Below are 12,691 nucleotides of genomic sequence, written 5' to 3'. Positions count from 1 at the left end.
AAACATCACTTTGGCCTGTGAACATGACTGGCATCTCACTGACAGGCCATTTGTTTCCCTGGCATAGAGCAGTGCCTATTGCTATGGATTCTTGCTGCAAAGGATTCTTTGTAGGTCCACTTGTGTGGCTTCTTTTTAAGTAGCTGTAAGGTATCTCTTTAGATACTATTTTTTTTATTTCTTGTTCCTACAAAGATGGTAGTCAGGGCATGATTTCTGGGCCTCCAGAGGTACAAAAGTGTGTATTTCTTTTCCTCAAAGAATTTCCCTTGATTAAAATAAAATGTGTTGTAGAAATCAGAAATGAATGCTGAATATCAGAATACAGTAGACTATGTTTTGGCTGTCCTTGTTTCCTGTGAGCTCATCATCCACAGTGTGGCATACCAGGCTCTGGAAATCAAGATCCATCACTGTTCATTCACATAAAGTCTTCCAGTCGTGAATAACTCCTGGCTTATTGTGAGGAATGAGTGCATCTTTGTCATGCTGTTTGACAATGAACTTCTCAACCTGCATTCCTAATGCTAATTAGATTTGGAGAAAACTAACATGGCTCGTGTTTCTTCACATGTATGCAAAAATGTAGTAATTTGGTATGCTTTTTAATGGAACTGAAGCCTTTTGAAGGTTTAGTGCTGTCAAAACGGTGGATACCTGTGGAAATATAAGATCAAAAGCTAAGCTTGAAATAAGAAACATTCAGTTTTAGATGTTCTGAAGTTCTATATTGTAGACTGTCTGGAATGCGCAAAAAGCTGGAGGCAACTTACAGTAGAAAATATGTATATAGAAATTTATATGCACGTACCTTTTTGCATATATATAATATATATAAAATACTTGCAGCAGCATGCATGGAGTAATATTTTTCAGTCAGCCTCAAAGGAGCAGAATCTAATTTGGGGATTTATCTTGAAATGTGCCATTCAAAGGAGAAAAAAAATTGATGTTTCATGCCTAGAATTTTTAAATACATCATTTGTGTTTTGTTCTAATACTTTACAAATCTTCACTTGTGGATTGATTTATCTTCAGTTGTTGGAGATTGGTAATTAGCTCGTTATAAAACAGTAAAAGTGTTATGAGTAAAGTGTTTCTTTGGAGAAATATGCTTCAATTTTTTTTGTAAGCATTGGTATTTCACAATGTGTTAGAAAATTAAAATTCCAATACTCCTGAGCTACTGACATTTTAGATGTCACTTCTCTTGCATGTACAGATTTCTGAAGCATAAGGTAATGAATTGTATGTTAAAACATGTTTAGCTGTCTGCAACTGCAGCCTGGTTTTCCCTTTGCTCCCTAGCTTTGATATAGCACTGAAGAGAGCATGGACATTTTGCCCATTACCGATTCATTCTTTCTGTTTTGTGCATGCCAGAGCCTAAATTTGCATTAGGTATGGAATCACTGGCAGAAATTTGCTACTGTCCGCAGTTTCAAAACTACTCATTAAAAAAAGTTAATGCTTGAAAATACTTTCAAAAGCTGAATTCCCAAATTGTTTCCACTTGGGCTTACAGTTGCAGTTTTAATTTTTTTTGCCAGTGTTTGTGTAGGTTAGATTTGAGTAAAGGGACTAATGCAAAAATCTGTAGGGTGAGATGATGTCAAATTCACTTAAAGAAAAAAAAAAAGGAGAAAATGACATCTCTGGTTCCTTGAGATCATACAAAGCTTTAATTGTTGTTATAACAAAATAAACAACTTGCAGAGACCAGTGTAGGTTTAAGTTGATTTGCTGCATTTACCCTACCAATTTGGACAGAAGAATGTAATGTTTTCTTGGAAATGTCTTTCAGACATTACATTATAGATTAATTTATGGACTGCAGAATGCTGTTATCCATAAAACTTTTTTACCCGTCATGAAAATTAAGTTCTAAAATGAAATGTGTATAAGAGATGGCCATTTCTAGGAGGTCACCAAAAATAAATTGGGATAAATTATTTGTTTCAAATAAAACCATTCATTTACAGTGGAAAAAGAATTGCTCAGCTTTACCAAAAACCACTGATGTTTTTCCTGTTTCCATTGCAATGGTGAACACAGATTTAGTAAATCCTTATTAAATTGGTGACTTGGCCAAGTTTCAAGTTGGGCTTGAGTTCTTACGCTTATCTTGGAGAATTTGATTGCAAACAAATACAGAAGTATCTCCATAAATTTGATGAAAGAAATTTTGCAAGGGAAGCCCACAATTAAATCATATTAATAGGTAATTGATTGATATGCAGCAGATTACTAGATGATTACTTGCAGTGATTATAACACTTTTGGGTGGCTTTGTATTTTGTCTGTAGCTTTCAGTGTATATTAAAATGATTTCTTGTATATTTTTATTCTATAATAATTTGGTTTTGCTAATGATTTGGTTTTGTAGTAATGATTCACATAGAAGTATCAAATCATAAGTGATAAATTGCAGTGCACAGATATCGATTGGCACTCAGATAGTTTTCTGCATTTCTGGGTAAGATCAAGTTGTTTGCTGGGGAAGGTGTGACCCTTCCTTTCCTGACCTGGTGCCATTCATTCTGTGGCTTGCAGTGATGGGTTTCGTCTTCCACCAGAGCTGTCAACCCTTTGCAGTGTCCAGTTAATGGCTGCCTTTCCTTGGGCTGATGATGTGATCTGGGCATTGATCTGCGTCTCTGTTGATAGACATTTCTTGGTCTTTGGAGGGAAGAAATGATGAAATGCTGATCTACAACAGCACTTTGATGTTGCTGAAAGGTTTTTTTTTAACAGTAGATTAAATTGTCATTTGCAGCTTGTGGCTGTATTTGATGAGCAAGATCCACATCATGGAGGTGATGGCACCAGCGCCAGCTCCACAGGCACGCAAAGCCCAGAGATCTTTGGCAGTGAGCTTGGCTCCAATGCAGCATCAGCCTTTCAGCCTTACCAAGCAACAAGTGAAATTGAGGTCACCCCTTCAGTCCTTCGTGCAAGTAAGTAAATGTTCTTAACATCTTGACATGTTTCATCTTAACTTCTGAGGATGCCAAGTGCGGTTACCCATTAATGCTACTGGGGAAATGATTCATTATCTATCTATCTATCTATCTATCTATCTATCTATCTATCTATCTATCCTGATTGAACGCTGATCAGAGCTGAAAAACTACGTAAATACTTGTTGCATGCAAGTAAACAAACCTTTCTAGTTTAATAAATTATTTATAAACTGCTTTTAGAAGCAATAAAGTCCTTCTGTGCTGTCAGTTTAAAATTGTCCTCACCCTGAAAATCACAGAAAAATTTCCAAATGTAGTTGCTGCACAGTGTAATTCTCAGTTTTCCAGTTTTCCTACATTTAATGAAGAAAAGGATAAAAAGAAACTAAAGATAGAAGCACTTTCTACTGAACCTGTCAATGTTGCTAGGGTATGCTTGTCATCTTTCTATAAAAACACCTGCTGATACGTGCATTTACTGTGTTGCAAAAACACACTTTAAAAACCAGAAACCGTAGTCAGTAACATCCCTTTGTTTATTTCAACGTGAGGAACATTTGTTGCAAAGCCATGAAGGAGGAGTTACCCATCACATTTCTTGCTTAGGCAAGATCTTTGAATATTTCAGCTTATTGAGAAGATAAATCATGCCACTGAATTTACTGTGTAATTTCCATTGTTGTTAAAAATACCATGCAAACAAGACAATGTTGGATAAAGCATTGTCCCCTCTTACGTGTAGTGTCTATCATTTCACTCAGTGAACTTCTGAAGTAGTGACTCCACTCCAGAAAATTCATAGCAGAAGTTAGTCAGTTCTTTGATATTCTACAGATACAGTTTTTAAACAACAATTTGTAATTATCAAGAGATTAATTTTCTGTAGGTGTACTTTTAAAGGATAAAATCTGTGTTTAAGTAATCAGGTATATTACAAATGGAAGTTACCACTCTGTTTAAAGTTTGAGGGGTTTTTATACCAGAGTGTTTTCTGTAAAATTAAAGGAGCAACATTTAACAATTACCTTATGTTTAATTGAACATGTGTCTTTTCGAGCTATAACTATGCTTAATTACAACACAGAACTAAATTAGGGAAAAGATTAATGGCAGGATAAATAAGGGTCCTGGCATTTCAGGACCCTTCCATTTGACTGTCACTAGGGTATGCCACTGCTAAGTGCATGTCTCTTTTCTATGCATAAGCCAAAAAGCAGTCCTCCTGGGTTCTCAACTTGGGGGAGGCAGGACAGTGGTGGTGGTGTTAGAGCAGGCAAATACATACACATTTTCTCCTTAATGTGATTATCTGGTGTATTATACAGTACATTGGTGTTAGTGCATCAAAATCATATAGTGCAGATAAAATTCCATGATATACTAAGCAGCTCACTTATCTTTGGTGTCATTCTGGAAAATACATTGAATACTGAGCTAGTTCACTGGTAGCTAAAATGGCCAAGAAGTGCTTTGAGACCCTACAATACAAAGGTCTATAGAAATGCAGAAGATTTTTAAAACTGTTGGTAAGAATTATAGCTCTTTGGACACTCTTTATAAAAGCATGCAATAATAAAATGGGTGAAAAATTGTCATAAATAATGTTATCACGAGTCAGAGATGTTCTTTTATCTAGCGAATTCCTTTTTTTCCCTCTTTTTTAATGCTGACAATTAGATATATTTTGTTTTTAAATGTTCCAAATCACAGGCTTAGAATCCCAGTCCAGTAATATTATCCTGTATTAAACATACCTATTTCAAGAATTTCATTTAAATATACATTGAAAATGGAAATAATATCCTTATTGTATTTCCTTTATAACTTGTGAAGTGAAGCATAGCATACAAATGGTATTCTCAGTATTTCAAATAATTATCTTCTTACTGTGTAAGTTCTATTCAGCAAATAAAACCCATCCAGTTTTGTGGTAGATGCAGATCCTGATTATCACATGTTGACAAGGTCATATATCTATTAATTGGATTGGAGATGGGATACAAAATTGCTGTAATTATTGTAATTTTCTAGTTAATTGCAGGGTTGGCGGTGAATATTTTACTTCTAACAAATGAAAAACAGTATTCCGTCTGAAATTGGTTTATAGCATTTTAGACATTTTGTTTTACATCTCTGGTGCTTTTTGCTCACAAGCTGGGCTCTGTTCCCCAGCAGTTCCCCGGCAGAAGCATAGCTTGGTGCCATTCTGCTACCGCTCACCTGCACCTGAGGGGTACAGAGGAGCAGTCTCCGTTCGGTGGCAGAATCTCAGCGCATTAGGCTGGGGCTGAAGGGCCTGCTGAGATTTTCGTTTCTTTGTTCTGGTTGCCATGCTACCCTTTTGTTTGTTTATAGATCACGCCATCGCTCCTCTCCCAGCAAGGGAAAGGTTAGCTAGATCAGGTCCAGCTGGAGAAGTAATATTCATCTCGACTCCTCTTTTCCCATGCACAAACACAGCCTGTACTTTGCACGTGGGGGGTTGTGTCAAATTGAATCTTCCTGTCTAAATGTGGAAACAAAAGTGAGGCTGGCCCATACCCCCTGTGTTGTTTTGCAATCTGAAAACACAATTCATCAATACAAACAGTTGATTTATTTATGTTTCTTATCTAGCTCTTTCTTTCTTACTGCTTTTCTGTTACTCAGGTTAAACTTCCCCTTGTTCTATTTCATCAGTTGAGCTGCTTTTTTTTTTTTTAAGCATGCAGAACGCAAGGCGTTTTTTGTGTGTGCCTGCGTGCTTTCTGAGAAGAGGTTGGAAGCTCGCTGCAGAAGATTGTTAAAGCAGACTGATGTTTATTCCCTGCTGAAATATAAACTGGAGGCGCAGGTGAAAATTGCCAAACCTAATGAGCAATTTGGCAGATAAGACAGGATGTCAGGCGGTGACAGTTCAGCAGCGGGTGCACTGCCTGTGAACCAAGTTGTTTGTTTCATAGTACTGCATTTAAATATTGTAAATAAAATCCCTTTCCAGCTCCATGAGATACTGTGAAAAGGGTCATCTCTTTGTCTAGTTTTCTTTTTAAGTTATTTAGTTCTGTAAAATAACTAAGGGTGGTCTTAGTTGTTGATCTTGGTGTGATTACATGCTACAAGTCTCTCAGTGTTTCAGCTGTTACAGTTAAAAGAAATTTTAATATATAACATTATTTGGAAAACAACATTAAGAGAGATTTAAATTATGTGTTGTGGTATTTAATTTGTTAATTTTTTTTTTTTTTCCCCTGGTCCAATGTAGAGAAGAGTAAGGGGCTGGGAAATCTTTCTTTCTTTCTGTAGCTGTTTAATGGTGGGGGTATTGAGAAGATGAAGCCAACCTTTTCTCACATGAGCACACTATTGCTGGAGGCAGCACAAGCTGTAACTAGGAAAATGCCAGTTAGATACTAGGAAAACAGTTTTCACCTGGAGAATGAAACAGGCTGCTCAGAGAAGTTGGGGCATCTCCATCCTTGGAGATGGATAGAACTTGACTGAACATGGCCCTGGGCAACCTGATCCAGCTGGTCCTGTTTTGTGTGGAGGGGTTGGACCAACGACCTCCAGAGAGCTCTTCCACCCGCTGAAATTACCATGTAGTTCTGTGACTCCAAAGATAATTAATAAAATTCAAGTGCTTACTTCCTGAAGTTATTATTTGTAAAAGCAAATGATGTTCTTAGTGAAATACCTAACAGAGACTTGTGCAAGTGTATTGTGCATGTAAAGATTCCCACCATGGTCTAGTATTGTACTAGTTTGTGCCAGTGGGACGCAGATCAGTTGACCGTGCCTTCACAGAACTGCTGTTTTTGTTTTCAGAATGTCTTTGTTAGGTGTGTCAGCTCCTTAAAAATAAGGTATGGAGTATCTGTAAGGTTCTTCTAAAGACTGGAAGGTGGGTATCTCCCCGAAACACTGGCCAGAGGAGTCTTAAGAAATTACTAAGAGCTAGCTGGAAATGCTGTACTCCAGTGATGTATTTGCTCAAGTGATCTTTATAGATTTTAGTAGGACTCTCAGCATCAGTTTCATATTCTTGTCATAGAAGCAGACTATGAAACTAGAAAAAAAAGGCTCTAGATGAGAATATTGTGAAGCGAGTGCATAGCTGGATGTGAAGATGTACTCAAAGTGCAGAGGAGCAGAGAACTTGCTGCAGCTTCACATCATTGTTTACTCAGCATCATGGCTGTTGCTCCAAGTTCCCTCTGTGCATGTGTGTTTTTACCCTGCCATAAGCACAAGTTTATTCCTCACAGATAAATGCATGCATGCAGAGACTCACTGGGGATTCATTGCTATATTAAAGTTCGTGACCTTGCTTGCCTTTGAACTTGTGGATCTCTCTGCTTTTTGAGTGGTGTTCAGTAGTTTGCTGGTAAATTAGTAGAACATATCAAGTATAGTATCTGAGGACTCTTAGGTTAAGGGCCATTCACTATTTTCATAAATCTGGACTGGAATATAGAGTGTTCCATAAAAAACTAAGATGGACTTTCAAGCACTTTGGATGTCAAGGTTTCAGTTCAGCATTTCACTTCATACATTTATAAAAACTGGAAATCAGTGAGATATGCACAGTCACTACATCTGGAAAGAAAACTGTAATTTGCAAGGCAGTACTGAGAGAAGGATCTGGGCATTGAATGCACTCTTATAGTGCATCCAGGCATTATGCTCTTCCATCAGAGGATCAAAGGCAAATGCTGCTGTGGGCTCAGTAAAGTATTTGTCAGCAGGAAGATTTAAGCTGGAGTGACCAGTTGTGGTGCGAGATTTGGAGAAATTGTAAACAAGTTGGAGAGCACAAAGAGTAAGATGCTTTGGAAAATATAACCAATCATCAGAAGGACTGATTTACTTAGTTAAAAACTGGTGGGGTCCAAGTCTTCAGATGTATTGTTTTTTCTCTTTCTCCACGTCTACTAAAAGAAGGGAAGTTGGCAGTTCCTGGGAAAAAAGCCCCTTTTTGTAACCTGAAGGGCTAAACATTTTTACACCCTGTGTAACAAAACTGTCTTCTGTGTGCTGCTGAGCACTGACCTGTGCTATAGGACAGGAGGACAACTGGCTGGTGATGGTGGATCTATCCTGTTTTTCGCCAAGCCAGTGTCGCTTGGTATCCACAGGTGGGCCACTTGTGTCCATTGTAAATATGCATGTATCTTTTCTTACCATCTCACAATTTGAGTGTTCAGAAAAATCGAATAGTAAGCAAACCAGTTAAATGTGTGAGCGCATAAATTAGTGTGTGAATTTCAAGTACTTTAAAATTGCTGTTTTAAATATGGTACTTCACAGATCTGATGCAGGTGTTTATCTAGAGTCCCAAATGCATAAGCTGAGAATTGCTTTGTTAATATTTTTAAGTGCCTTTGTTTGAAGGTTTGGAGCACTTCATGTTCATATGTTGGTAAGAACTGCATAGGTGAGTTCATATTTGTTCTGGTTTCAAAAAAATGATAATGGCTTCAGCACTCTTTCTTGCATATGGACATTAGAGATGTTTTCATTCTTACTTATATCTCTCTGACTCCATATTCAGCTGTGAGTCAGCTTTATGTAGGAAATAAAGTAATTTCAAATGTTGAAGAACTAAGGAAGCAAGAAATTAGAAAATTATTATAAGTATTTAATTATAATGAAAGACTATGGCTTTACAGGCAATGCTTGCTAATGTCAATGTGAGGTTTTCCACTAGCACCACTGAGCTTTGGATCATGTCAGCTTTCAATGGTGGGTCTCCTTGGTCAGGAAATTTCATTGATGACCAGCTGGTGTTCAAGTGCCATTGTTCCAGTGCAGTTCCAGGAATGATTTTCAAAAGATTCCCTAACCCATTTCCCCTAACGCATTCCCACTTTTACTTCCTTGCCAGGTTCTTTCTCAGATGTTTCCTTTACTGTGTTGAATAATATGAAAAGAACCTCAAACTAAGGCTTGCTTTGAGCTGTTGGCAACTGAATAAGGAAGGTTTCTCATGCATCTGAGTTTGAGGAGAAGATTTAGCAAAGTCTGTTTCCTCACCTTCTGGTGCTCTCGCCCTTCAGGAATTCGTATCGCATTTATCCCTGTAGCTCTATCAAGGATGTGATTGTTTTAAAGCCAGAGTTATTGAATCAAAAAATCAGCACCAGGTGCTGCTTTCTTCCATGAGACTAAATTTGTTCATTCTACAGCACAGTTCTGACTTGAGTGATCTGCAGTTGGTGTTTTCTGCAAGCGTAGTGTTCTGCTGTTAATTTGGGATTGTTGAGTAGTTTAAAAACCATGTGTTTTTGATGAGGCCGTGACACGTTTGTAAAAACAAATGTATTTTAAACTGCCTAAGTTTCTAAATTAACCTTTAATATCTTCAATCTTCTCAGTATACTATCAAACAAAATACTGTTTCTTCTAGTAGGATTAAAAAATACCTGAAACCAATAAAATAATGAATTTTAGAACTAACTGAATTCTCTACAGGAAACCTAAGTAATCATGGGGCATTTCCATATGGTGAGGGCTTCTGTCTTCGGGTACTGATAGTGGGTAGTAATAAAAATATGGTATTGTGTACAAATGCCTAGTGGTATTTTGTACCATAGCTACAGAATGTAGTATAAGAGAGGTAATAAGTAAGGGTTATGAAGATACAAAGTATTGAATATGAATAGTTTAAGCAGTCAGGTTTGGATATTGGTCTAAATCGGACATCTTAAATAGATTTAATGATCACTTGAAAAAGAAGCTATTATGGAAGTCTCAGCTGTATTCTGAGAACATTTCAGTATGCGTGTGTGGTGATGGTGGTTGTGTTTGCTGGGTTTTATTTTCCCCTCTTAAAATGAAAGGTAACTTATTCGTTAAGGGAACTGTATTTTTATGTATACAAAAATGTAATGCCATTTTATCCAATCAAACATTACAGTGTAGCTGCTCAAGTCCGTTGTACTGTACCATGGGTTAAATCCCATTTTGATAACATTATTTGTTTATTGAGTTTGGCATCTCACGTGTCAATAAATGTAATATCACTTTCTATAGATGATTTCTTGACTACTCCTCTATTTCTTGTTATTGCACTGTAAGCAAACAAGAAGGAGCACAGTGAAAGCAAGGAGCATGAATCTGAAATAGTACGGAATGTTTTTTCACGGTACAGACAACCACTCTGTGAAATTTTTTACTTCATAGAGGCATGTGTACATATTGCACTTTTTTTTTTTTATCCAACAGTTTCTAAAATTCTCCTGCAGTATTTATAGGTACTTGTTCTGAATGTGATAGAACAGTATGCTTCAAGGCATCCTTAATATCCAGAACCACCAGTCCATGAGAGTAACTGGTATCCTGCTCGTGTTTTGCTTTGCTTTGAAGCAACAACATTGGTCTTCAGTAGGTGTGGACTGCTGACAAAAATGACTTGCGATTTGCCAAAAGGAGAGGGTGCAGAGCTTGTCAAATGTACTTAATTATTCACTTAGTCCTAAGTGAGGTGATCTTAGGGGAAGGGTGTTGTAGGGCTAGTGAAGAGCATTGTGAATGCTGGGGTCTCTGTGTCATGCTGTCTGCAGGGTTACCCTGTGTTCAGTGCAAGAGCTAGTGCATGCATACTTCTCCCTCCCCCCAATATTTTTTGATATTTTTGGCCACAAGCTCAAGGCTGTAAAATATTACACTTTACGTATATCCTTAGTTAGGCTAAGCTTGTCCTTCAGTGAGAGCATTGTTACTTGCACGTCAGTGGGAGCATTGTTACTTGCTTTTGTTCTTAATTCACAAGAGATCTTCCTGCTCCCTTCTTTATTGCATTTGAAGCATGTGAACTCTTTTTCAGATGGGGATGTGTTTCGGAGACAGACCATCTCTTTTGGTGATTACTGGGAAAAAGTTCTTTAAATTCTGTATCTTTTGACATGTTCTTTTGAGGGGGATGAAACAGGGACAGATGGCTGCTAGTTGAATAGGCTTGTTTTTTAGTGTCTTTTTTATTTACTCTCTGATGCACTGAAAAGGACTGAAAGATGATACGGAAAAAAAGGAGTGGATGAGAAATAACTTTGCATTAATTTATTGCCTTATTTCCTACTTTAAAAAAGATAAGGTTTGTTCTTTTTCCCACCCATCTCTTGTTGTAAATCTTAAATGAATTGTGTAAGTTAGATGAGCTCCAGCCTCAGAAATTCTGTGGGTTCATGTTAGGGGCAGATTAAACATTTACGGTGAGAATCAAGCCTATGTGTTTAGAAGAACTTTTCTGCAGATATTCTGGCCCTTAACAGCACTGGATGCCATGGAAGTGACAAACCTGGCTTGAGCCCTCGAACCTGGTCTGAGCTGAGCTGAAGCAGGAGCCTGCTTTCCTGTGTCATGGCTTGGCTCAGTGCAGCTCAGTATCTAGGATCGCTGCGCAGTCAGGGCTCCCTCTGTGACACTGCAGGAGCAGCCAGGATCCCCCTTTGGGACATAGCAGCCACATTGCTGGGGGAGCTTTCACCTCCTGGGCTGGTGCCAGAGCTCGTCTCTTTAGGATTGGAGGTGGATGTGAACTTGGGCTGTGTTCCAGGTCTGTGTTTCTTGCTTCTGTTATGGATTTAGGTAATTAATTCTGTCAACATTTTTGGATTTACAGAAACTTGAAGTGATTGTATGTATGGGAAGTGAGTTGGGGACCAAGTGGGTTTACAAACAAAAGCAAAAAATGGTGCTTAGGTTAAGATAAAGTATTTGTATTACTACTTGCATGCAGAGTGTAAAGGGCTGTGCAAAGGCAGCGATAGCAAGCTATTGTGTTAGCTTCTGGAAATTGTGCATATGAGTAAGGGTCTAGGCTTCTCAAAGCAAACTTTGATCAGCCATTAAAACCTTATCCTGAGGGGTTGGATTTGATTCAGGTCTCTGTACAGCACTGTTCACAACTGGAAGCAAAATTGGGACTCTTGGCAGTTGCTGGGAAGCAGCTGATTCAATGCAGGCACAGTGGATGAGGATAGTATCAACAGACTTCAGGTTCTGCATCTGAGCTAAATACTTGAGGCAGCCCGCTTTCTGATTCCTTGAGAGGAATGGGCACTTTTGGGGTGAGTTCATCTGACCCGTCTCATCTTCAGGATGAGATGGAGTATGGCCTAGACTAAGTGCACTGTGAGAGAAACATTGTTGACCAGTTAGGAAATAGATGTTTGTGAATCCTATTCTGTATGTGATTCACCTCACACTGTAAATTTTTATATGACAAAATATTTTTCTTTACGAAATAGGATATTGCTTTCATTGCCTTAAAAAAATGATCATTTGTGTATTTGAAGGAGAAAGACTAAGTGATGTTGTACAAAGCAAATGGGTTTTTAATTTGACTCACAGAGCAATTTTATGTGTCCCAAGGAAGTACCTACACAGTCATAATTATGCTAGGTAAGTATATTTGGGTTATGGACAGTAAGTCATGAATGCAGATAATCCCATTTAAGCCTTTTTTTAGAGTAAAATTGTGTTTGAGAAACTTCCATGGAATTTTATGGTTAAACCAACAGCATCATCTGCCTTGGGTCTGATGGTGGTATCTAGTCACTTTATGTGGTGCTGCTCCCAAACGGATAAACCTCTGCAAAGAGGCAGCTGCAGTGTTTCTTGCCACATGTTCTCAGACCTTGAAGAATAACAGGTTATGTCATGTGACACTGAAAAGCCAGCCTAAATCTGGGGGAACAAGCATGACATGGAGTTAATGAGCACCAAAGGACTTGAGTTGTCTTTAC

At 38.0% G+C, this 12,691-nt stretch overlaps 1 protein-coding gene across 8 annotated transcripts in view; it reads left to right on the top strand.

Annotated features, from left to right (window-relative positions):
- The window catches only part of PARD3 (par-3 family cell polarity regulator), a gene marked incomplete at both ends in the record, with an annotated part of 466,908 nt that overhangs the window by 150,154 nt on the left and 304,063 nt on the right, over nucleotides 1-12,691 (top strand). For all 8 annotated transcript variants that reach the window (XM_080611294.1, XM_080611295.1, XM_080611293.1 and 5 more), the window contains one exon: nucleotides 2,777-2,957. In XM_080611294.1, coding sequence (XP_080467420.1) covers nucleotides 2,777-2,957 — 181 coding nt within the window. The remainder of the gene's footprint in view (nucleotides 1-2,776; nucleotides 2,958-12,691) is intronic.

Source organism: Psittacula echo (assembly GCF_963264785.1).
Source record: "Psittacula echo genome assembly, chromosome: 2".
Taxonomy (NCBI): domain Eukaryota; kingdom Metazoa; phylum Chordata; class Aves; order Psittaciformes; family Psittacidae; genus Psittacula; species Psittacula echo.
This window is presented reverse-complemented; position numbering and strand designations above follow the sequence as displayed.